The following is a 26,018-nucleotide window of genomic DNA, read 5'->3' on the forward strand; positions in this document are numbered from 1 at the left end:
GAGTTTAACACTGAAGCATCTCCTTTTTCATGGCTTCTTGTGGCTGTTGTAAACCTGAGGATAATCATTCACCTCCCAGCTCTACCTGTGTGAGCTTCAGATGGCATGAACTCAGTGGCAGCATTCCTGCCAGAGTAATTCATGAGAGAGGTCAGGATTGAGGGTCATGTTTCTGTATTGCTCAACTATCTTCTGGTTGTTTTTCCTCAGGCTATCATGTGATCCCAGAATTGGGCCGCAGGAGTCATGCATTCCAACTGTACTGCTGAGAATGGGCGGCAGCCCCAGGAAGTTGCCCGGGTGAGTGTTGATTAGTCCTCTGGGCTGCATCATCAGTAGTGAGAAGAGTCAGAAGAACAAACACCTGAGTGTTCTGGTTGACAAATCGCACCCAAAGAGTGCTTGTGAATGGTTCCTCATCCTCCTGGGAGAGGAGTGACAAGTGGAGTGCCTCAACGATCTGTCCTGGGGCGTGTCTTGTTCAACATCTTTATCAATGATTTGGATGAAGGAATAGAGGGGATGCAGATGAGACTCAATTGGGAGGGGTTGCAAACACAGAAGAAGAAAGAAACAGGATACGGGATGACCTTGACAGGCTGGAAAACTGGGCTAAAATCAATAAAATGAATTTTAACGGGGATAAATGTAAAGTTCTGCATTTAGGTAGGAAAAATCCAATGCATGGTTATAGGATGGGGGAGACTTGTCTTAGCAGTAGTATGTGCAAAAAGGATCTAGGGGTCTTAGTGGATCATACGCTGAACATGAGTCAACAGTGTGATGCGGTGGCTAAAAAGGCAAATGCAATTTTGGGTTGTATTAGAAGTATAGTGTCCAGATCACGTGATGTGATGGTATCGCTTTACTTTGCTCTGGTAAGACCTCACCTGGAGTATTGTGTTCAGTTTTGGGCACCACATTTTAAGAAGGATATGGACAAGCTGGAACGTGTCCAGAGGAGGGCGACGAAGATGGTGAGGGGTCTGGAGACCAAGTCCTATGAGGAAAAGTTGAAGGAGCTGGGCATGTTTAGCCTGGAGAGGAGGTGGCTGAGAGGTGATATGATCACCATCTTCAAATAGTTGAAGGGCTGTCATATAGAGGATGGGGTGGAATTGTTTTCTGTGGCCCTGGAATGTAGGATCAGAACCAGTGGGTTGAAATTAAATCAGAAGAGTTCCCAGCTCAACATTAGGAAGAACTTCCTGACCGTTAGAGCGATTCCTCAGTGGAACAGGCTTCCTCGGGAGGTGGTGGGCTCTACTTCCTGGGAGGTTTTTAAACAGAGTCTAGATGGCCATCTGACAGCAATGAAGAATCTGTGAATTTAGGGGGAGGTGTTTGTGAGTTTCCTACATTGTGCAGGGATTGGACTAGATGACTGTAGAGGTCCCTTCCAACTCTATAATTCGGATTCTGCAAGCAAAACTGTGAATGGGCCAGTCCCTGAGAGAGAGCTGCAGACTGCTGCAGCTCATTCTGCCTTAGCTCATAGGTCTTATTTTTCACCAGCAGAGAGACAGGGGCAAAAAAATGGGGTCACTAGAGATCAACTTCTGTAGCAGACAAAATAAAGTTAATTATTTGTACAGAAGTCTCATGCAGTCACTATAGAGATTAGCAGCGGATTTGGAGATCAAGTTAAACTTTGTAACTCTGAAACACTGAATTCTTCAGTAATGTCTTACAATCCTGTCCATTACAACGAATTGACGGCATTTGTTCCTGGTACATTATGGCCGTTTCTCTCATTCTCCAATCTAGACATCCCACTTATTTCAGTGGTTTGCACTTGTAATCGTCTTTGTAACTTCTCATCCAAATCAAAATCTTTAGATTTGGAGCTTTGGACAGTTTGTACCACTTAATGCCCAGCCAGGAAGTACAGCAGGGGCAGTCTGGCTGGGAAGGTAGCTTCTCTAGATGTGACCCAGCTTAAGACAACCTGTGCTCTTCTGCTGCCTTAGCTGATCAAGAAGCATTTGGTGCGCTCCATCAAAGCCCTGCAGAAACATTACGTGACGTCTGATGCCCTGGTGACCAGCGACGATGGGGATGCCAACACTCTCTGCTGTGCGCTGGAAGCGGTGTTTGTGCACGGACTGAAGGCTAAGCACATCAAGACAGAAGTTGGAATCAAAGGGAGGAAATTAGGGGGGCGCCCGCCTCTTCCTCAGCCCGTTTTCTGGGCCCTTCTAAAATCTATCACACACAGGTGAGAGGGGGGGCTGCCATTTTGAAGGGGCAGAGTATAGCTGTCACCAAAACTCACTTTTAATATCACTCTCTGGGGTGAGTCTGGATATCAAGATTCCAGGAAGGTCACAGATGTGGACAGATGCAGAAGAAGACGACAAAGATTATCAGGGGCCTGGAGACCAAGCCCTGTGAGGAAAGCCTGAGGGAGTTGAGAATGTTCAGTCTGGAGAATAGGAGATTGAGAACGGGGCATGCTTGCTTAGAGGAGGGCAGGGAACTGTTCCCGTTGGCAGCAGAGGATAAAACTTGCAATAATGGGTTTTAATCATGGGTGGAAAGGTACCAGCTGGATATTAGGATATACCCAGTTTGGAGAGCCAGTTTGGTGTAGTGGTTAAGTGTGCGGACTCTTATCTGGGAGAACCGGGTTTGATTCTCCACTCCTCCACTTGCACCTGCTGGAATGGCCTTGGGTCAGCCATAGCTCTCTTATCTGGGAGAACCGGGTTTGATTCCCCACTCCTCCACTTGCACCTGCTGGAATGGCCTTGGGTCAGCCAGAGCTCTCTTATCTGGGAGAACCGGGTTTGATTCCCCACTCCTCCACTTGCACCTGCTGGAATGGCCTTGGGTCAGCCATAGCTCTCTTATCTGGGAGAACCGGGTTTGATTCCCCACTCCTCCACTTGCACCTGCTGGAATGGCCTTGGGTCAGCCAGAGCTCTCTTATCTGGGAGAACCGGGTTTGATTCCCCACTCCTCCACTTGCACCTGCTGGAATGGCCTTGGGTCAGCCAGAGCTCTCTTATCTGGGAGAACCGGGTTTGATTCCCCACTCCTCCACTTGCACCTGCTGGAATGGCCTTGGGTCAGCCAGAGCTCTCTTATCTGGGAGAACCGGGTTTGATTCCCCACTCCTCCACTTGCACCTGCTGGAATGGCCTTGGGTCAGCCAGAGCTCTGGCAGAGGTTGTCCTTGAAAGGGCAGCTGCTGTGAGAGCCCTCTCCAGCCCCACCCACCTCACAGGGGGTCTGTTGTGGGGGAGGAAGGGAAAGGAGATTGTGAGCCGCTCTGAGACTCTTTGGAGTGAAGGGCGGGATATAAATCCAATATCTTCCTCTACCTCACAGGGTGTCTGTTGTGGGGGAGGAAGGGAAAGGAGATGGTGAGCCGCTCTGAGACTCTTCGGAGTGGAGGGCAGTATATAAATCCAATATCTTCATCTACCTCACAGGGTGTCTGTTGTGGGGGAGTGGGAAGGTAAAGGAGATGGTGAGCCGCTCTGAGACTCTTCGGAGTGGAGGGCGGGATATAAATCCAATATCTTCTTCATCTTCTTCTTCTACCCTGTGGTACAGATTCCAGGAAGGTCTTAAAAGGGCTTCAGCGGGTATGAGCTGTAGCCAAGACGGGGCCGCATTTTGCTTGCTTTCCAGCATAGTATCCTTTTAGCTTCAATCCTTCTCCTCACTTCAGAAGTGTAGGGCATTCAGCACTTTCTTGGGCAGGCCCCACCCACTCCGGGCAGACTCCTTGCTCCTCAGTAGCCCCCAGAAGATACAGCTTTAACGAGCCCTTGATTAGAATGCAGAACAACCGCGCCTAAAACTTACGCTTCACACATCCTTAAAGTAGAAACATTCAAAAACCTTTTTTATAAACAAACAAGCATCAGCGTATCAACGATACAAATCTAAAACTTTGCGGATAGGCTCCACGTCAGAAATTCATTTGGCATTTTCTACAACCCCCTCAAGGACTGCAAACTCTTCCGGAGTCGCATCATGAAATGGACTTGTTCTTTACGGGACTCTGTGCTTATGAGCTCTGTGTTTGTATTGTTGATAACGCTGATGCCTCTATATGTATAAAAAAGGTTTCTGAATGTTTCTATTTTAAGGATGTGTGAAGCGTGTCTTTTAGGTGCAGTTGTTTCGTATTCTGATTTCCCACTGTGCCGCCACCGCTCTCCTTGTTTTAACAAGCCCTTGGGCTGTTTCCATTTTTAATTTCCCTCCAGAAACATAATTGCTGAACTGGAGCGCTTGGATTTCATCAACACAGACGTGGGGCGATGCCGCGCGTGGCTCAGACTGGCGCTGAATGACGGCCTGATGGAATGCTACCTGAAGCTCCTCCTCCACGAGAAGGCCCGCCTCTCGGAGTATTACCATTCGCCGGCCCTGCTGCTGGATGCCGAGGAGTGCGAGTTCCTCTTGAGTTACCTGCGGGGCTTGTCCTCCCTCGCCTTTGACCTCTCTTACAAATCAGCCGTTTTGAACGAATGGACGGTCACTCCTCTCTCGCTGTCGGGGCTATGCCCAGCCTCAGAACTGCTGGACTCCCTGGAGAGTCTGGAGCCGCGGAGGAGGGAGTCTCTGGGCTCTCTCTCCCAGTCTTCCGGCTCTGACGAGGTTGAAAGTCACCCCACTGCCTTGCCCCTCGCCAAAGGCCAGCAGGCAGAGGCCTTCATGGCGTCCAGCCTGAGTCTGAGCACGACGGGATCCTCGCAGCTCTCCTCCAGCCTTGGCTCAGACAGCCTCCTCCCGGGGAGCTGCACTCGAAGCCCTGACAGGGGAGAAGAGACCGTCTCGGGTGATGCTGAAGTTGGCACCACGGCTGCAAAAGACTTGGACAGGTCGCTCCAAGAGTGAGTATCGGCATGGAAGGTTAAGTCTCAGTTCTAGAATGGTTTAATTGAGTTATTATCTTGTATCTTGCTGAGTTTGGGACGTTCAGCATGCGTGGCAATGTACCATTCGGTTCAGAACTAGAGTCTGGCAGCAAGAAAGAGCCTGGCAATATTGCCGGGTGACACTCCACCTACCCTCTCCTCTGTATTCTGCCCACTGCACACCCTCCAGAACATTGCCCTTCCTATCAGTGGACCTTCTTGTGAGATTTTTGACCATTCCTCTTCTGGCCCTGCGTGAGGTTCTTCCTCCCTCAAATAGATTTCTGCTTTCTTCACAGCAGTTCATGACATCACAGCAGCTCAGCCAGTAGTGAGAAGGTGTATGCACAGTTAGCAAGTGATGATTGTTTTGATCCTCTTGCATTAGGGATCTAAAACTCTGAGCATCCAGGGTTGGTCCTCTTCATGAGAGCCGTTTAGGGTAAAGCCCAGCGGTTCTCATTCTTATAGACCGGGGTAACTGAGGCAGCGTGTGTCTGGTCTTAGCCAGTGAGTTCCTGGTCCAGCTGGAATTGGCTCTCCTGTCCGGGACCCAGCATGGTGCCTGTTGTGGCTTCCTACATCCTGATATGAACATATGAAGCTGCCTTATACTGAATCAGACCCTTGGTCCATCAAAGTCAGTATTGTCTTCTCAGACTGGCAGCGGCTCTCCAGGGTCTCAAGCTGAGGTTTTCCACACCTATTTGCCTGGACCCTTTTTTGGAGATGCCAGGGATTGAACCTGGGACCTTCTGCTTCCCAAGCAGATGCTCTACCACTGAGCCACCGTCCCTCCTTCCCCTCCGTCCCATCCTGATGCACGAGGGGAGTTGAATCCTGCTTTTGAATAAGAGGACAGTGCAGATTGAGCATGTGTACATTCAGCTGTGTGAAAATGCCTCCTTGGAGGTCTGATTTCATGATGCAGCTGGCCCCGGGTGGGTGAATGGAAGGCCCCTCCATGTGTGCCTGGAGCCTTGGGGTGCTGATGCCTCCCCGGGGGCTGTGTGGCACTGACCCGTTGGATCTTTGCAGTGCCCCGGGAGGTGTGTGCTTTTCTCACTCTTGAGATTTTTTTATTTACTTTATTTATAGTCCCCTTTTCCAACCAAGACTCAGTTAACCTGAAAGATATTTTAGCAGATATGTTGGGCTGTGCTGATTCAGGCAAAGTCCACAAGCTTTTAAATGACACTTGCTCTGAGGTAACTTCAACGGTTGCTAGATTTCTTCAGCAGGCCATGGAAATACGACAGAGAATGGTTCTGGAATGACCACATCTTCTATGTTTTAATTATTTAATTTGGCTAAACTTGACTCATATGGACATATGAAGCTGCCTTATACTGAATCAGACCTTTGGTCCATCAAAGTCAGTATTGTCTTCTCAGACTGGCAGCAGCTCTCCAGGATTTTCACGCCTACTTGCCTGGACCCTTTTTAGTTGGAGATGCCAGGGATTGAACCTGGGACCCTCTGCTTCCCAAGCAGATGCTCTACCACTGAGCTACCATCCCTCCCCTTAAATATGACAAGGTACCAGTGATATAAACTTTGCAAATGAACATATGATGCTGCCTTCTACTGAATCAGACCCCCGGTCCATCAAAGTCAGTCTTGTCTACTCAGACTGGCAGCGGCTCTCCAGGGTCTCAAGCTGAGGTTTTTCACACCTATTTGACTGGACCCTTTTTTAGTGGAGATGCCGGGATTGAACCTGGGACCTTCTGCTTCCCAAGCAGATGCTCTACCACTGAGCCACCGTCCCTCCCCATATATTTTACTTATTTTATGTATATTAGCTCTATTATCTAGGATTTTATATTATTTATATTGCTATTTTACTGCTAAATCTGTTTGATGCCAATAAAGGCTTGCTGTCGCTGACTCAATTAACCCCCCCCTCTCTCTCTCTCTTTTTTTTTTGTCAAGGGTGTTAGCAGAATTTAGCCGAGCCCAAAGGAAACTGGAATCTGCGGAAGAGAAGCCAAGCCCTGCGCTGGCTGAGTCTTCTCTGCCACAGGGCCCCTCTCCTATAGTCAGCTCCTGCATCGCACCCCGTCCTTGCACGGAAGTAGCTGGCAGCCTTGCTCCTGTCCAGTTGCTGCCTCCCCCTACAAACTCCCAACCTCCCAGTGGAGCCAGCCCACTTCAAACAGGCGGAACAGCAGAGAACTGGGTAGGCCTTGGTGCCAGGATCCCGCCCTCCCCCGAGCGGGTCGGAACACACTTTGCCAAGCGAGAAGCGGGACCACGCCAGAGTCGCTGCGGTGTCAGCAGAGAAGCAGAAGAGAGCGCCTGCCACGTGAACGGCCACGACGGAAACCAGCCAGGGATGGGAGAACTTCTCTCACCAGTCTCTCCGGCGGGCTGTCTGGTAGGAACTGCTTTAATTACACAGAAAGATTTTAAGTGGGAAAAATGTTTTGGAAGTTAAAGAAAACAGCTGACTGCTGTGCAGCAACCAGTATCTGCTGACAGGAGGGAGATCTGTAGGCTCTCGCATGCCTGCATGTGAAACAGACTGCAATTCCAGCTGCAAACTGCGGCCTCTGACCCCCACCTTCAGATATTCTTATGAGGCTTTGGTAAAATGCTGCACGTGTTTCTGTATTGTTACAGAAGCAAGTGTGACAATACGTGTGCTTTGCCTGGGAATTTTAAGTCGCTAGAAGACAAGTATCCTGCCTTTGATGGTGTTTCAGCATCTCATGATGGATTTCTGCTCAAACTCAGTGTTTTAGGAGACTGTATTTAAGAGATCTGGAACAGTGAAACCCGATGGGGCCTCCCAGAACATGGACAGGCGCTTGAAACCCAGTCTGATTTCCCTCGGGGAAGACCACTGTGGCTGGGTTCAGAGTCTGACAGGCTGCCACATGTTGTGGCAGGCAAGTCAAAAGGGGGGTTGTTCCATAGATCAGAGTGGCTGGTACATCCATGTTGCCTGACTGGAGTTCCATGATGGTCTTCCGAGTAGAAATTTTGAAATCATGAAGAGAAACCTTTTTTTTAAAAAGCCATAACATTTGGGGAAAATTGAAAAAAATATGAAGAACTTACTTTCCTAACTAATTTCTAACAAAGATTTTGCTGCTTTAATGACAAAGTTATGAAAAGTAGGACTTCGCATATAAAATTATACTATTTTGTATATTTATAGAATTTAAAAGTATATATATGCATTAGTTTTCTACGAGTAAAATTGCAAATATATCTAGTACTTCAGAGAGAGCTGCATGTATTTGGAGATGGTCTTGGAGATGATAAACACCGTTTTGCTAGACAAAATTCAGAGTCAGTTTTTAAAACATTATGTGTGTATGTGTCCAAAACTAGCAATTAAAACAAAAAAAAGAAAGAATATTAGTAAGAGAACGCTGGACCTAGCATGATCTAGTAGTGGCTAGGATGCTAAACTGAAATTTGGAGTTCAAATCCCACCCTCTCACTTAACTTACTTGCTGCTTGGTCAGAAACTCTTGGTCTCTTCTGAAAAACTGGAATAAGAAAGACACATTCACAGGGGCTATAAATACCATCCCTGCGCCATCATGAAACCTCTCTGTGGGATCAGATGCCTGGCAGTTCTCCGGCCATTCCAAAAGTGCCACAGGAGTTCTCATGGATCGGGATGTTATATATATATAACCTGTGCTGGATGCTGGGGTGCAGCCGGAGGATTCATGAGTAAGCAGACGGTGCCCCCATCCTGGTTCCCTCCCTATGGTCATATCAGGTGTCAAATTCATTTGTTATGAGGGCCGGATCTGACATAACTATAATTTTGTTGGGGTTGGGCATACATGCCATAAAATGTAACATGAGGTACTAGAGATGTAAACGTTATAAAGGTGATTTGAGATGTTGAATGGCAATAGCAAGTGAATGACAATAGCAGGCTTGATCAGATTCGGTGTGATATGCAGGGTGGGTAGTAGGCGTGGAGATACCAGCACTGGCAATGAGACAGGAAACCTAGGTCTCAATTTCGTCCAGGAGGATTCAGTCCTGAAGGATGCAAAGAATAAATAGACGCAAGTCTGCCATTAGAAACCACAACATTCAGTTGCTGACCTAAGAGTAGCAGTGCTCTTACGAAGGAATTTCAAAGGGAGACGGCTGAATTGCAATTGATAATGAAGCTCAAGACAAGGCATCCTCCTGGACTGAACCGAGAGCTGGTTTTCCGGTCTCGTTACCAATGTGTGCTGTTATCATTTGACATCTGAAATCTCTCCAACTCTCCCAAGATATAAGGACCAATCCAAGTGTTCTAATTCCTAATCAGGGTCTTTCTGAAAGAAAATAAATCCAGATAGGAAATAAAAAATTCAATCTTAAAAAAAATAAAAAAGCTTTTCTAAATAAGGCAAAATAATTTCCTCAATGTAAATTGTGCTTGTCAGAAGAATCCAGCACCCATTAGGGTTTGTAGAATCCAGCACCCATCTTCCAAAGAAGAAGTATGCTTACAAACAAAAGTTTATACCTGGAATAAAATGTCGTTGGTCTTAAAGCTACCATGGGACTCCAACTGTTGTTGGTCTTAAAGCTACCATGGAACAAGGCCAGGGCCACACAAAAGCTGAACTTCCGGTATTCTGTTGAAAAGCCTGATTAGCTGTTGTTGTCTAGGCATGCAGAGTGGGATCTTGCCGTGGAGGCTCACTATTGGAAAACAGAGTGAAAACCAGTTCCGTTGTATACAGGAAGGAGCTGTGATTACTTCTATTGTGTCATTAATCCGTGAGAATGTCTAGGGCCGTGATTTTGATTGACTGCACTAATTGTTGCATTTTCTGCCTGCTGCTCAGAGGTATTGTGGAAGCCAGGGGAATAGAATGTATGTGTGCGTCTGGAGAAGGGCATTTGCGCCCCCCCCCCTTCCTTGAAAAAATGAAGAGAGCTCTGTGTTCATATTTTCTGTATGACTCAAGGACTCTGCCTCTGTCCTTTAAAAAAAATGCAGACACTCCCCCCCCCCCCCCCCCGCTTCCCAGGAGGACAATCCGTGTGGCACTTCCAGTAGTAACATTTCTTTTTCTTTTCTTTCCAAACAGAAAACCAATTGGATCACTGAGGATGATTTTCACCTTCCTCCTCCTCCTGAGGAGGATGGAAGAGGCTCTTCCTCTTCCCACAGGCCATCTCCAGAGGGTGCGGCTGATGCCCAGCCACTGATAACGGGTGATGTGGACACACTTCACGCGCTTTGCCCAGAGGCCAGGAAATCCAAGTCATCCCCTGAGCGAGAAGCAAAGGGTTTTAGCGTAGTTCATCGGAGGCAGAAAGGTAACGGTGTTTCTGCCCAGAAAAGACGAACTGGAGGGAATGGGCTGGACCAGGGGGCAAAACTATCTGGTGTCAGTGGAATAACAGCCTTGGGTGGTGGGTGCCCCTGCCAGCATAGCTCTTCATGTACCCACAATGCTCTTCTTCCCCCGCAGGCCTTTCCAATCCCTTCCGTGGCCTGCTGAAGCTGGGGAGCCTGGAGCGACGGGGAGCCATGGGCATCTGGAGGGAGTTCTTCTGCGAGCTCTCCCCCCTGGAGCTGCGCCTGTTTGTGGACAGCGAGGAGCGGGTGTGTGTGGAGAGCTGCTCCCTGCTGCGCTGCGACACCCTGGGGGTGGCGCACCACGACGGCCGGTTTGATCTCATCTTCTCAGGCAAACAGCTGTGCCTTCGGGCCGCCTGCCAAGACGAGGCAGAGGACTGGCTGGACCGGCTGCACGAAGCCCTTCGGAAGTGCCGGCCTCAGCTGGAGGAGGACTGGGAAACCATCGAATGCCCAGAAGCAGTGGAGGACCTTGAGGCAAGCCCTGCCGGGGGGGAGCCTGGTGGCCCGTCGGGCCTCTTGCAGTACAATAGAGTGGGTGAAAACGAACTGGACTGGACGTGCACCCTCACCCCAGAGGTGGATGCGGTCAAGGAGTCTGTGCTGTACCTGGAGGCTGACCGGGCCTGGGTCCCTTTTGTGTTCTCCTTGTCCTTAGAAGCCTTGAAATGCTTCAAAGCCAGGAGTGGCGAGAAAACCTTGAGCAACAGCTACGGGGTCGAGACCATCCAGGACATTCTCCCGGATGTGAGCCTAGGCGGGCCAGCCTTCTTCAAGGTCATCACCTCCAAAGCGGTGCTGAAGCTGCGAGCCCAGAACGCAGAGGAAGCGGCCGACTGGAGGGATCTGGTCCGCCAAGTGTTGATGTCCTACCTGGAAACCGCCGAGGAGGCCTTGACGCTCGGAGGCAACCTGGACGGGAATTCGCAGGCCATCTTGAAGAACATCGTCAAGGAGAACGGCTTCCTCCTGCAGTACTTGGTTGCCATCCCCACGGAGAAGGGGCTAGACTGCCAGAGCTTCATTTGTGCAGGTAGGTAGCAGGAGCAAGGCCTGAACTTAGCTCTTGAGAGCACTGGGCTGCATCAAGAGCAGGCAGTATCAAGGGCCAGGCGAGGATATCGAGAAACCGATAAAATGAATTTTAACAGGGATAAATGTAAAGTTCTGCATTTAGGTAGGAAAAATCCAATGCATGGTTATAGGACGGGGGAGACTTGCCTTAGCAGTAGTATGTGTGAAAAGGATCTAGGGGTCTTAGTGGACCATACGCTGAACATGAGTCAACAGTGTGATGCGGTGCCTAAAAAGGCAAATGCAGTTTTGGGCTGTATCAACAGAAGTATAGTGTCCAGATCACGTGAAGTGATGGTATCGCTTTACTCTGCTCCGGTAAGACCTCACCTGGAGTATTGTGTTCAGTTTTGAGCACCACATTTTAAGAAGGATATAGACAAGCTGGAACGGGTCCAGAGGAGGGCGACGAAGATGGTGAGGGGTCTGGAGACCAAGTCCTATGAGGAAAGGTTGAAGGAGCTGGGGATGTTTAGTCTGGAGAGGAGGCGGCTGAGAGGTGATAGGATCACCATCTTCAAATGGTTGAAGGGCTGTCAAATAGAGGATGGGGTGGAATTGTTTTCTGTGGCCCCAGAAGGTAGGACCAGAACCAGTGGGTTGAAATTAAATCAGAAGAGTTTCCAGCTCAACATTAGGAAGAACTTCCTGACCGTTAGAGCGATTCCTCAGTGGAACAGGCTTCCTCGGAAGGTGTTGGGCTCTCCTTCCTTGGAGGTTTTTAAACGGAGTCTAGATGGCCATCTGACAGCAATGAAGAAACTGTGAATTTAGGGGGAGGTATTTGTGAGTTTCAAGCATTGTGCTGGAAGTTGGACTAGATGACCCTGGAGATCCATTCCAACTCTGATTCCATGAAATCTCTGTGTGTTGACTCTTTTCTTCTAGACATAGAAGTTGCAAGAGATTCTTGACTTCTACCATTCCTGATCCTCTTAGGCTTTGCCTGGAACATCTGCTGAGGCTTTGACGGGGGTCTGCAGTTAGCAACTTAGCAGACTCTCCTCCTCAGGTTGATACTGACAGAATTGAATCTGTAGGTCATATTCTTTTGGCTTAACCAGAATTTTCAGAATGGAGAGCTGAATTGATTTTTCCTTTGCTTAAGCAGGACTCTGTCTCTTTAGAAGCGACGTCTTCTTGGTTACTAAGAGATGAGGATAAACAACTAACTTTGCATGTGGCTAAATTTTTGGCAGCTGTAGTAAAACCATTGGGGAAGGACGGTGGCTCAGTGGTAGAGCATCTGCTTGGTAAGCAGAAAGTCCCAGGTTCAATCCCCGGCATCTCCAACTAAAAAGGGTCCAGGCAAACAGGTGTGAAAAACCTCAGCTGGAGACCCTGGAGAGCTGCTGCCAGACTGAGTAGACAAGGCTGACTTTGATGGACCAAAGGTCTGATTCAGTATAAGGCAGCTTCATATGTTCATTCGGTAACTCAGGTAGCAAATCTTGGGCATCCCTTTAGTGTGTGATGGCTCGCTGTTTGTGACTTTTGTTGTGGAAATGGCAATCAAGAGAACTTACCTCTGTGTCAGATGTGGACCTGCTGAAGCCCTACCTGTGTCTCCCTCCCCTCTCTTTCTCTTGCAGCAACTGAGCAAGAGGCATGTGTGGTGGGCATTGGGGGTGCATGGCATCATTTTTGGAATCATTCCAGCAGGCCAGCTAAGCCTAGTGGTTCCTTCACAGTCAGAACGCTTCTGTATAATCTTTCCAGTGACCAGAAGGTGATTCAGAAATCTTGTTGTCCGTTGACAGAGATGGCCCTGAGACTTCTTGGAGTCTGTGATAGAAAATCCAGTTGCACCCCATCGTGGTAAAAATGTAATAATATACTAAATTATGGGCACCTTGCTGCCCCGTGCGGAACTTCTTGCCCTCATTTGGGTGCCAGCCTTCCTCCATGTTGTGATCGGTGCCCACTGCCACCTTTGAGCTAGGAGGAACAAGCCCGTGTTGAGGGGGGTTTTGTTCTTTGCTGTTGATCAGAGAACTCAGATCTTCCCTTAGGACACTTACAAGTTTTACCCTGTCGATTAGGCTGTCATCGTGCAGGTCAGGAATTTCAAATAAGGATTGCTGAAGAAAAAACTAGGAGGTTAGAAGAAGAAGAAGATATTGGATTTATATCCCGCCCTCCACTCCGAAGAGTCTCAGAGCGGCTCACAATCTCCTTTCCCTTCCTCCCCCACAACAGACACCCTGTGAGGTGGGTGGGGCTGGAGAGGGCTCTCACAGCAGCTGCCCTTTCAAGGACAACTTCTGCCAGAGCTATGGCTGACCCAAGGCCATTTCAGCAGGTGCAAGTGGAGGAGTGGGGAATCAAACCCAGTTCTCCCAGATAAGAGTCCGCACACTTAACCACTACACCAAACTGGCTCTCCACCAAACTGGTTATAAAGTGGATGTGAATGTTTTCAAAAAAGAAAGAGAACTTATTTGACGAGGGGCAGGGAGTGAGTGAGGGCATTCCCACATTCTCATTTCCCTCACTTGTGTGTTCCTGTTGCTTGGGGAGGGAGGGAAGGGGGAGTTCTATTTCACGTGTATTTTGCAACCTTTAGTAGCCAATTTTAATAAAATTTAATTTTTAGATTTATAACCTGCCTTTTCCCACAGGTGGGCCCAGGGCGGCTTACAGTAAAAGTTTAACATGCTTACAAATTAAAATATAAAATATCATCAAAGCATACAGCATAAAAACCTGAGGGCAGTCAAACATATCAACCAGCAGGTGCAAGACGCAACAACGTATAGGCAACATAGCACAGTCACAGTAATGGTAAAAGTACCGGGGAAGCCGCCGGTAACAGAAAGACACCCACTGGGTCAGTTAAAAGCCCGGCAGAAGAGTTCCATCTTACAGGCTCTGCAAAACTTTGATTTGTGTCCAGCAGAAAAACCTGCGGTTTAAATCTGCAGGGAGTTACGTTGGAAATAAATCTGTGAGATATCGAATTCGCCACTAGAGGGGGCAAAATGCATAAGGAAAGGGGGGGGCTGGAAATTGACACAACAGGAATACACAAGTGAAGGAAATGAGAATGCAGAAAAGCCCGGAATATGATGGATTCCCAAGAGTAAGGAGAAGCCAGGGCTGAGCTGCTTTGTCTCTTTTGATCATCCTGTTTATAAATTAGTATCTGGAACCCAACAGATTTCTGCCAGAGTAAGTGTCCCCAGTGGTGCTGTTCCTTCTAGCTGGGGTGTTTAGCCGATGCACCTAAGATGGCTGGAGTTGTTTTGCATTAGGCCTACACTTCTGGTGCTCTGCCACCACTCAAAAGGACTAGAGGGGACAGCAGATTTCAGAATGGATCTGACTCGTTTTCCAGCTGCAGGCTTGTTGGCAACTGGGGGGCCTCTGACCAAACCAAAGTGAGTTTGAATCATCGGAGTGCTGTGTTAATGGAGCGGCCCAACACATTCCCGACAGCGTGAAGAGAAGGGGTAACTTAGGCAAGAGAAAAGGTCTGGCTTGGGGGAGGGCGTCAAGGCGAGAGCCCTCCTGCCTGCGGAGGGGTAGCCAAGGGCCAGTTTGTGGGGAGTCCTGAGCTCGTGTGCTTCTCTTCCAGGCTGCTCCAGGCAGATCGGCTTTTCCTTTCCGAAGCCCAAGTTGTGTTCATTCACAGGCCTCTATTACTGCGACAGCTGCCACCGGGACGATGAACTGGTGATTCCTTCACGCCTGATCCATAACTGGGATCTCAGCCGGTATCCGGTACGTCTGGGCAGCTTGAGGAGGAAGTGTGTCAGGGAGGGGGTGGGGAGCTACCAGTGCCCGGAACATCCACAGCTTTCAAATGTACTTTTGCTTGACATACGTGTTTGCATGAAGATAAGCGACAGTCACAGAAAGCAATGCAGAACTCAGTTTATTTTTATACACATTTCTACCGTTATGCATGCAGTTTTAGCACAGCTGTCTGAAGGTCTAGAGCAGGGGTGTCAAACATGCGGTTTGGGGGGCGAATCAGGCCCCTGGAGGGCACCTTATAAGGCCCCAAACAACTGGCTGTCATCTGCTTGCTTCTCCCTCTCTCTTGCTTCCTTCTGCATCGCAGCTTGCTTTGCCAGGCTTGCTCAATTGCACAGGAGCTACAGAGCAAAACCTCTTGTTTTCTCCATTGGCGGAGGCTCCTCCCTTCGGGAGGAAGGGGGAGGAATAGCTTGCCTTGCCAGGCTCTCTCTCAATTGTACAGCAGAGCTACTGAGGCTCCCCCCCCCAGTCCCATGGGGAAGGAAGGAAAGAGCCAGAGCTTCCTTTGCCCGGTTCCCTGGATCCCATGGGAGAAATACAAAGAAAGCATCTTTAAGACCAATGAGTGCTAATGTTTTAAGTTTTTTAAAAAATATGTATTTGGGTTTGTGTTCTTTATAAAATTTATATCTCTGCTACCTAATCTTAAAGAGGTACATTCATGGCCTGGCTCAACATGGCTCAGCCCAACCTAACATGGCCCGGCTAACAAGGTCTCATTTAGAGCCAGTTTGGTGTAGTGGTTAAGTGTGCGGACTCTTATCTGGGAGCACCGGGTTGGATTCTCCACTCCTCCACTTGCAGCTGCTGGAATGGCCTTGGGTCAGCCATAGCTCTCTTATCTGGGACAACTGGGTTGGATTCCCCACTCCTCCACTTGCAGCTGCTGGAATGGCCTTGGGTCAGCCAGAGCTCTCTTATTTGGGAGAACCGGGTTTGATTCCCCACTCCTCCACTTGCACCTGCTGAGATGGCCTTGGGTCAGCCAGAGCTCTCTTATCTGGGAGAACCAGGTTTGATTCCCCACTCCTCCACTTGCACCTGTAGGAATGGCCTTGGGTCAGCCAGAGCTCTCTTATCTGGGAGAACCGGGTTGGATTCCCCACTCCTCCACTTGCAGCTGCTGGAATGGTCTTGGGTCAGCCAGAGCTCTCTTATCTGGGAGAACCGGGTTTGATTCCCCACCCCTCCACTTGCACCTGCAGGAATGGCCTTAGGTCAGCCATAGCTCTCTTATCTGGGAGAACCGGGTTTGATTCCCCACTCCTCCACTTGCAGCTGCTGGAATGGCCTTGGGTCAGCCAGAGCTCTTTTATCTGGGAGAACCGGGTTTGATTCCCCAATCCTCCACTTGCACCTGCAGGAATGACCTTGGGTCAGCCAGAGCGCTCTTATCTGGGAGAACCGGGTTGGATTCCCCACTCCTCCATTTGCAGCTGCTGGAATGGCCTTGGGTCAGCCATAGCTCTCTTATCTGGGAGAACCGGGTTGGATTCCCCACTCCTCCACATGCAGCTGCTGGAATGGCCTTGGGTCAGCCATAGCTCTCTTATCTGGGAGAACCGGGTTTGATTCCCCCCTCCTCCACTGGCAGCTGCTGGAATGGCCTTGGGTCAGCCATAGCTATTGTAGGAGTTGTCTTTGAAAGGGCAGCTGCTTTGAGATCTCTCTCAGCCCCACCCACCTCACAGGGTGCCTGTTGTGGGGGGAAGAAGAAGATGACATTGAATTTGTATCTCGCCCTCCACCCCGAATCGCAGAGTCTCAGAGCGGCTCACAATCTTCTTTGCCTTCCTCCCCCCACAACAGACACCCTGTGAGGTAGATGAAGATATTGGATTTATATCCCGCCCTCCACTCCGAAGAGTCTCAGAGCGGCTCACAATCTCCTTTACCTTCCTCCCCCACAACAGACACCCTGTGAGGTGGGTGGGGCTGGAGAGGGCTCTCACAGCAGCTGCCCTTTCAAGGACCACCTCTGCCAGAGCTATGGCTGATATAGGAGAAGATATAGAAGATTGTAAGCCTCTCTGATTCAGAGAGAAGGGCAGGGATAAATCTGCAGTCGTCGTCTTATGTCAGATCCGGCCCTCATAACAAATGAGTTTGACACCGCTGGTCTAGATGGAGCTTTCTGATGCAAGTCCAGTTCCTCTTCAGGGTCTCTACTCTCGTCTTCATGAGTTCGCCATCTAGGCAATTTTTGATGTCTCTGGGCTGTTGCTTATTTATTTTATTTTGCGAGTTTATAGGCCACCTTTCCCATAACGGGCTCAGGGCAGATTACATCATAATAGAACAATTAAAAATCCAACAATAAAATAAGCAAATAAAACGGCATAGGTGGCGTAGTAGGACATACCGTATTTTTCGCACCATAAGGCTCCAGAGGATAGGACGCACCTTCCTCCTGGGGGGCGATCCGCTGCCTCTTCCTCCGATCCGGCGCTTTCCCCGCGCCTGCTTGCCTGGCTCCATCTTCTTCAGGCAAGCACTGGGATCGCTCCACGTGGCCCCAGCGCTTCGCAAGCGCCGGCTGCGGAGGAGGCAGCGTGCTTCCTACTTGCCTGTGTGCCTGCCTTCAGCTGTGATGTTTAAAGCAAGCGCTGGGATCGGAGGGGGGAGGGAGCGATCCCAGCGCTTGCTTTAAACATCACAGCTGAAGGCAGGCAAATAGGAAGCACGCTGCCCCCTCCACAGCCGGTGCTTGCAATGCGCTGGGGCCACGTGGAGCGATCCCAGCGCTTGCCTGAAGAAGATGGAGCCAGGCAGGCAGGCGCGGGGAAGTGCCGGATCGGAGGAAGAGGCAGCAGATCGCACCCCCCGAAGGTACGTACCTTCGGACTATAAGACGCACACACTTTTCGCCCCACTTTTTTTTGGGGGGGGGGGAGTGCGTCTTATAGTCCGAAAAATACGGTAGGTGCCAGGGGTGTCCTAGATTGTCAGAAATGTCGGCCCGATCTCTAGCGGTTGGGATGGTAAGTCAGTGCAGGGAGGCCAGTTAGATGATATAATCAATACAATGAAATTTTATTTTTTTAATTTATTTGTAATTTACATCCCGCCCTTCCCACCGGGTGGCTCAGGGCGGCTTGCGGCATATGAAATCTAACATGAGACATAAAAGTTTAAAACATTTCATACATTTTACATAATTAAAATTAAACAATTCAAACAATTTACATAATAAAAATATTAAAACATTCTACAGTCTTATAAAACTACTCTCGGTTTCAAATTTCAGTGCCGGTTAGTTGTAAGCCTGCCGGAAGAGGGTTGTCTTACAGGCCCTGCGGAATTGAGCAAGATCCCACAGGGCCCTTACCTCTTCCAGCAGCTGGTTCCACCAGAAAGGGGCCATTCCGGAGAAGGCCCTATCCCTCGTAGATTTCAAACGGGCTTCCTTTGGCCCGGGGACAACAAGGAGGTTTTGAGTTCCCGATCTCCGTACTCTCTGTGGGGAGAGACGGTCCCTCAGGTAGGCAGGTACTAGGCCATATAGGGCTTTAAAGGTAATGACCAGCACCTTGTACCGAACTCGATAAAGTATTGGCAGCCAGGACGCCCACTTGCCTCAGCCAAAAGCCTGGGGGAACAGCTCCATTTTACAGGCCCCTATAGAATGGTAGTAAATCCAGTAGGGCTCGTATCTCCATGGGGAGCTGATTCCACCAGGTTGGGGCCAAGGCTTGAAGGCTTTGTAATTTACTGGGAACTGATGTAAGAGCTTTAAGTCTGATTTGTTGTCAGGTGCCTTGGGCTCCTGGGAGAAGAGGTGGGATAGAAATGTTTCACAATAAAATTCTTTTTAAAAATATTCCATACATAAAGAGAAAAAGTTTCAAAGGGAGAAAGGAAAGGGAGGGGGAGGACAGTCAATAATAGGAGAAACCTATCTTTAGGAATTTCAAAATTCCAGGCATTTTCTCAGCAACAAAACCAAATGTTACTATTACAATAAATACACGATCACTTACTCATAACCAATCCATCATCGAATCCAAACGTCAAGTTCTGTTTTGTTGTATTTTAGAACAATAAATTTCTTCATGGTTGTTGCAAACTCTGCAACTTGCTTAATTGACACAAAGAGAACGCATTTGGAAATTGAGCTGTCTGCTTTGGACCAAGGTGCCCATCCACCAAGAACTGGGAAGTGGCTCACCCCGCACCCCCCACCCCTCCGATCTTCTGACTTTGGACTTTTCCAGGTCACACCTGAAAGTTCACTTTCCTGAACAAGGGAGCTGAGCTCATCTGTTGCATGAGCAGTTTGTGGAGTAGGTCTGTGCTTGACCAAGGTACTGGTATCTGGCTGATGAGTTTATGTGGATGAGGGAGTAAGTGTGGTTTCCAGAATCTAGATGTCCATCCATAAGTTCAGAGTTTCTTCGCTCTAATACAGTAACCCTTCAGGCCGCATAAATGCTGCTTTAACAGGAACTGCTTTGAGCCTCATCGTCCAAATGTGTCTGTGCAGGTCTGTCGACAGGCATTGAAATTCCTGACCCAGATTTGCAACCAGCCCTTGATTGACCTGAAACTGGTGAACGAGACCCTCTACGACCACGTGGACCTCATGAGGCACATCTGCCGGAGTCGTGAGCAGCTAAAGCTTCTTGGGGATTACCTCGTCCTCTGCCGCAGTGGTGCCTTGAAGGAAATCACCAAGCGGTGAGTTCTTGCTGCACAGGCAGCTATTTTCCACCTTTACCAGCTGGATCTCAGACTTGGTCCACATGCACAACTCCCCACCCCCATCCATGCAAGCAAAGTACAGAGGTCTGGCTGTCACTTCCCCCAGAGCATCCCTCCTTGAGGAACCTGATTTCTATGTTTGCAGCTGCTTTTACATAACAACCTTGTCTTTTTTCTAAACCTTCATGGCTCAAAAAGAAGAGTTGGTGCAGTTTTGAGGGAGCGAGGGGGTTCTTCAGACCTGGAGGGCCTAAATTGTTGCTGTTCAGTTTCTCTTGGCCTTTGGGGTTGGGGAAAACTTCCCACAGCCAAACCTCCATGTCCACATTTCCCATGCTTCCGGGATACTTTGGCACCCTGTGCATTGAAGCATGAGCAGCATCAAGGAATTCCAGAGAGCCGCTGCTCCCTCCGTCTGTGTAGGAAGCTGCCCTTTTTTTTTCCTGGGGGTCCCTCCAGCTCAGTATTCTCTGCTGTGGTTGGCAGCAGCTCTCCAGGCTCTGGGGCTGAGCAGGATCTTTCTTAGCATCCTCCAGTAGAGGAGGCCAGGGGTTGAACCTGGGGCCTCCAAAGAACAGAGCAAGCAGCCAGAGTCTAGGGGTCAAACTCAGTTGTTACGAGGGCCAGATAGGACATAAATGTCGCTTTGAAGAAGAAGATGATATTGGATTTATATCCTGCCCTCCACTCCGAAGAGTCTCAGAGCGGCTCACAATCTCCTTTACCTTCCTCCCCCACAACAGACACCCTGTGAGGTGGGTGGGGCTGAGAGGGCTCTCACAGCAGCTGCCCTTTCAAGGACAACCTCTGCCAGAGCTATGGCTCACCCAAGGCCATTCCAGCAGGTGCAAGGGGAGGAATGGGGAATCAAACCCGGTTCTCCCAGATAAGAGAGCTCTGGCTGACCCAAGGCCATTACAGCAGGTGCAAGTGGAGGAGTGGGGGAATCAAACCCGGTTCTCCCAGTTAAGAGTCCGCACACTTAACCACTACACCAAACAGCTTTGCCAAGCTGAGCCAGTATGCCATAAAATGTAAGGCCAGGTACTGGAGATATAAAGGACACAGACAAACCCAATTACAATATTATTTTTTACTCAAAATATAAACATGCTAAAACAGGAACCTCCTTCCAGTATTTCCTTAAAGTATCTCCCTGATGCCCACCCATTAGTCAGGAGCCCTGGGGCAGCACGCAGGGGCAAAACGCACCACCTCGGTGTCATCTGGCAGTAACGCTCACGGGATGGATAAGAGCCGTGAAGGGGCCAGTTCAAGGGCCATGAGCCATCTGTCTGACACTCCTGGAGTGGTGGACGCTCCCCACCAGGCAGCTTCTGTACCAGATCGGGCCTCCAGTCCAGCCAGCTCAGCATCGCCCATCCTGGGCTCTCCGGGATGTTTGGCAGAGGAGCGTTGTGCTTTCAGCCTGGGGCCCCGCTCCTGCAGAAGGCGGCGTGCTCTGCCACTGAAGGGCAGCATCCCTTGCGCCCGAGGCAAGAATCAGACATCCGCCCCGGCCAAAGTGGCACACCTCAGTCCCTCTGGCAGTGCGGAGGGTGTCCTTGGGAATCACTGACCTATATCTTATGCCAAACAAGTAATGTGATCCAGCCAGTCCGGGGAGCCGGAAGGCCCGAGAGCCTTTTTGAAATTAATGCTTTAATGATGCATCGTATTGGCCTACTTGAAGCCCTGGAAACAAGTGTGTGCTTCAGTGTCCCATTCAAGTGTTTCCCTGCGGTGAAGTCGCTGGGCCCCAGATTGCAGTCAGGGTCTGCAGAAGTTTCCTGGCAAGGGAGTCGGTCCCCCCGCCCCCCAACACGGCTTCACAATCCTTAGCTTTTATCCCCCCTGCTGCCAAAATGGCTGCACTCCCCCCTCCCCAGTCACCCCCCCCCCCAGCACAAATCTGGTCATACGGTGTGACTTCAGCTGCAGTTGTGGGCACGGCAAGGTGGGAAGTAAGCAGGATTCTCCTTGCCCTTTCCAAGTTGACCAACTGGAGCCCCTCTGCCTGGCATCCTGAGCAGAGTCCAGGCCACTGGTCAGCTGTTGCTTTTTGCGCTGCAGGGTCTTGCCAGAGAGCTGCCAAGCTCATCTGCCTTCTTCTCCCTCCCATCCACCAAGAACTGGGAAGTGGCTCACGTGCTTCTGCCCTCCTCTGGTTTTATTCTCCCGGCAGCTGTGAGAGGTTGCTCAGCCTGAGCGGCCCCGATTCATGCAGTGACCTTTGTGAACAAGTGAGGAGCTGAATTTGCGTCTCCTCAGCCCCAGCCCGGCACACTGGCCTCTCGTGGCACAACCGGAGAGACCCCTGGAGTTTGGCTGCCAGGAAACATGAAAGCTCGGTTCTCGGACAGTGCCTTTGGCCGATCTGGTACGGTTCAAGGCTGCTGTGGGCAAGGTGCTTTTCCGTTTTCGGTAGGTGAAAAGTGCACAGAAGTTAGTAAAGGCTTGCGGGGAGGGGGGTGTCGGGGGAGGTGGGCAACATGGGGAGCTCCGCTCAGTGCCAGCAGACGAGAGAGGCTGTTGTGGGCACAGAGGAGGAGAATGGAAGCCGCAGCTGCAGGGACAGAGAAGAGTTGGGGGCGGAAATGGAGCGAGACAGAGGAGATGTGTCCTTCCCCACCTGCTCTGGGGCTGGGGCTGTATTGCTGCTGGGTCTCTAGCCGTGCTGTTGCCTGGTTCTTATGTCTCTGCTCCTTCTGTCCTCTCTTTGAAGGCTGGACCACCGGCATTACCTCCTGGAAACTCTCCATAAATACAGTGTGGCTGACTTGAGTCAGGTAGGAGCTCTGGAAGGAGGTGGTAGCCTCCGGGGGTTGCCCAGCTAGGGGTGGGCAGGACTGAGCCCCAAGAGAACACCTATGAATCCCCCTTTCTCCAAGCAGGGTTGGCCCTGCCTGCAGTTCCACCCCCCCCCCCCCCGCCGATAATGCTCTCTACCCCAGAGTGTGCCTTCAGCAGAGACCAGAAGCAAATCAGACTGATAAGAGGTCTGCACATGCTCAGAGGGGCTCTTCTAGTGTTACTTTCCCCTTTCCCAGGAGTTTTGGAAACAGGTTCTGGGGCACGCTTTGGCCCCTGTGCTCTTCTTCGCCTCAGAACGCTCCCTGCTGCAGCATGTTCCCTTCGCCTTACTGCCCCTCACAAGCTGCTAACGGTGTGTCTCCTTTCCTAGATTGCAGATGGTGTGTTTGAGACATTCCTTCAGTCCCTGATTCAGTTTGCTTCTCACCACGTCTACAACTGCGACCTTTGCACCCAGAGGGGTTTCATCTGCCAAATCTGTAACAGCAATGACATCATCTTCCCTTTTGAGTTTGACACAACAACCAGGTTGGCATTCTCGGGCTGCCCTTCCTTCCCTCTGCGCATGAGGCTTTCCAAGTTACGGGAGTTTTTAAATGCAACATCTGAGGGGGGGGGGGCGGGGAGGGAGAGCCACGTCTCCTCGGTGTATTTCTCATGTCTTTGCCTTCAAGATGCCAAGTGCAGAATCTTGTATGACACAGCAGAACTTCTGTTAGGAGTGCCTCTTCCCCCAGGGTCTTGGGCCACACGATCCCACAGGGCTCCTTCCAGTTCTGTAAGGGCAGGAGGCAGCTTTTCTAGCAGCCATGGCAGGAAAGGAAGAGAAGGAGGGCTGAGGGTCTGTGAGGAGGGAGAGGTGCCTTCCACAGGGACGGGGCGGATGCTGAAAAGACTCCTCTATCAAGTGACAGAATTCCACTCCAGTGTCTCCCACAAAGCTATGGAAAGAGAGCTTGCCAGTCCCACAGAGGAACGTGGCTGGGATTGCTTTAAAAGTTTTATTTCCAGCATTTCCTACGCAAACGTCTCCAAGCCGGCTGACGGGTGTGGCTCACGGAAGTCGGCTGCTGCTGCAGGAAGAGTGCCTGCTTGCCGGGATGACGCAGCTTCCTGCCGCCTGCCCTGAGCTGGCCGGCAGGATGTGCCTGGGGCTCTCTGGACAATGGCTCTCAGGAGCCTCTTCCATCTGGGCTGCAGCAGCAGGCCCTTCCTGTGTGGCTGCCTCTCCCAGGTGGTAGCCCAAGGCCATTTCCTCTTGCAGACCCCCCGTGAGTCTTGGGGACTCCAAGCACTGGCCTATTTTGAACATTCAGCAAGGGAGAGAGCCTCCAACTACCCACAGACCAAACCTGCTGGTGTGACTTGAAGCATATTTCAGCCTCTCGCTGTTGTTGGGGTTCAAGTGTGGAAAAGCGCAATTCTGCAAGCGTGAAAGTAATAACCCGTACATGGAATGGCACTGTGGGAAGGTTGGTCAGAGACCTGCTGGAGGTACATCTGTAGACACATGCCCGCCAGCCCGCCTGCCCTTCCCCATGCAAGCATGATGCAATGGGTTCCAAAAGCGGATCCAGGAATACTGTGTACTGGACCCACACAGATTGAAAGGAGGTTTAACTAATGGGCTTGCTTCAGTGAGGCAGTGCTTACCATTGGGGAGGGACGGTGGCTCAGTGGTAGAGCATCTGCTTGGTAAGCAGAAGGTCCCAGGTTCAATCCCCGGCATCTCCAGCTAAAAAGGGTCCAGGCAAGTAGGCATGAAAAACCTCAGATTGAGACCCTGGAGAGCCATGAATGGGGCTGTGGCTTAGTGGTAGAGCATCTGCTTGGGAAGCAGAAGGTCCCAGGTTCAATCCCTGGCATCTCCAAAAAAGGGTCCAGGCAAGTAGGCGTGAATAACCTCTGATTGAGACCCTGGAGAGCCATGAATGGGGCTGTGGCTCAGTGGTAGAGCATCTGCTTGGGAAGCAGAAAGTCCCAGGTTCAATCCCTGGCATCTCCAACTAAAAAGGGTCCAGACAAATAGGTGTAAAAACCTCAGCTGGAGACCCTGGAGAGCCGCTGCCAGTCTGAGTAGACAATACTGACTTTGATGGACCAAGGGTCTGATTCAGTATAAGGCAGCTTCTTATGTTCATATGTTCACCCAGTATCTTGGGAATTGCTCCAGCCTCGTCCTGCCTTTCTCCTTACAGGTGCAGTGAGTGCAAGACAGTCTTCCACAGCAGCTGCCACGCGAATGCCACTTTCTGCCCCCGCTGTATCCGCCGGCAGAAGTACCAGCAGAAGCTGCAGGCGACCCAGTGGCAATGAGTTCCCAGGTTGTCCTGCAGGACGTGAGAGGCGGAAACTTCTAAGGCCCACTGCCCGGCACAAGCGTTGGGTCTCATCCACCGCTGATCATTTGACCCCCCCCCCCCTCATGGGCTTTGGTGGCAACATCAGCTGTCGAGAAGAGGCGCTCTGAGAGCAGCCAGGACGGGGAAGGAGACTTCTTGGTGCTGACCTGCAGCTGCCTCAGGGCGCCGTTTGCCTCTGCTGCCTTCCCAGTTGGCAGCAAGATTTGGGCTCGAACGGAACGCACAAAGCCAGGCTCCCCCAAGAGAAAGAGAGAGCGTTTGTTCCCACCCACTTTGTAGCAACGATCTTGTGCCTTCTGCACTTTACAGACTCACCGTGAAATGCCTGCGTGTCGAAAGGCTGCTGAATCCTTCGGGAACACATTCCATCTTTCCACCTCCTCTGTGCCAAGTGACCTTTTTCTAACTTTAAAAAAAAAACCCTTCTCTGCTTCATTTTTTTTTAAAAAAAAAAAGATACGCTAGCTCAATGCATTCCAGAGATGAATTTTTATTTTCCATTTACTCTTCTATGCAGCTAATTAAAGTTTATTTAACAAGGAACTAATCCATCCACAGGCCTCCTGTTTCGTTGTCAGAGGGATTTTGGTCCCTTGAGGGCTGCATCTGCACAGACCAAGGCCAGCAAAAGAGCATCACGCAGAAGGGTGGCCCCGCCTGTAAGACCAGCCGTCCTGCTTGGATGCGGGTGAGGGGAGAAGGCCGTGTCTGTCTGAGTACGCTGAAGGTTGCACATCAGTGAGCCCCAAAATTAGGAGTTATGAGCCTGGGCTAAGGGGAGAGTGGCTGGCCTAAGGCTCTCCCCCCACCCACCTGGTGTTATGACGAGGGGAAAATGGAACTGGCAAATTCAACACACATAGCCAGGGTCCCCTGCTAAAAATATTCTGTGTGAGAACAGTACAGATTCTGAGGCCTGTATAAATGATGCATATTTGATCTAGGGGCCTTGGTGGACCATCCGCTGAACATGAGTCAGCAGCGTGTGATGCAGCAGCTAAAAAGGCCAATGCGATTTTGGGCTGCATCAACAAAGGTATAGTATGCAGATCACGTGAAGTGATGGGTATTGCTTTACTCCGCTCT

The 26,018-nt window shown here is 50.3% G+C and overlaps 1 protein-coding gene across 1 annotated transcript; it reads left to right on the forward strand.

Annotated features, from left to right (window-relative positions):
• The first annotated feature begins 207 nt into the window (after positions 1–207).
• On the forward strand, positions 208–25,483 carry PLEKHM1 (pleckstrin homology and RUN domain containing M1). The gene is made up of 11 exons (XM_060255840.1): positions 208–300; positions 1,971–2,218; positions 4,224–4,853; positions 6,813–7,257; positions 9,944–10,175; positions 10,331–11,251; positions 14,870–15,015; positions 19,538–19,731; positions 22,481–22,544; positions 22,940–23,097; positions 24,768–25,483. Exons 1-11 carry the CDS (start codon positions 247–249, stop codon positions 24,883–24,885), a joined length of 3,210 nt encoding a protein of 1,069 aa, XP_060111823.1. The 5' UTR covers positions 208–246; the 3' UTR covers positions 24,886–25,483.
• Positions 25,484–26,018: the final 535 nt, after the last annotated feature.

This window comes from Heteronotia binoei, chromosome 15, assembly GCF_032191835.1.
Source record: "Heteronotia binoei isolate CCM8104 ecotype False Entrance Well chromosome 15, APGP_CSIRO_Hbin_v1, whole genome shotgun sequence".
NCBI classification, from domain to species: Eukaryota; Metazoa; Chordata; class Lepidosauria; order Squamata; family Gekkonidae; genus Heteronotia; species Heteronotia binoei.

What these genes read in the sequence shown, in the direction of transcription:
- PLEKHM1 (XM_060255840.1), top strand. Translation starts at nt 247, where the DNA reads ATGCATTCCAACTGTACTGCTGAGAATGGGCGGCAGCCCCAGGAAGTT. An exon ending in AGCCCCAGGAAGTTGCCCGG is followed by an intron (nt 301 to 1,970) that starts GTGAGTGTTGAT and finishes CTGCTGCCTTAG; the next exon opens with CTGATCAAGAAGCATTTGGT. An exon ending in GAGTTTGACACAACAACCAG is followed by an intron (nt 23,098 to 24,767) that starts GTTGGCATTCTC and finishes TTCTCCTTACAG; the next exon opens with GTGCAGTGAGTGCAAGACAG.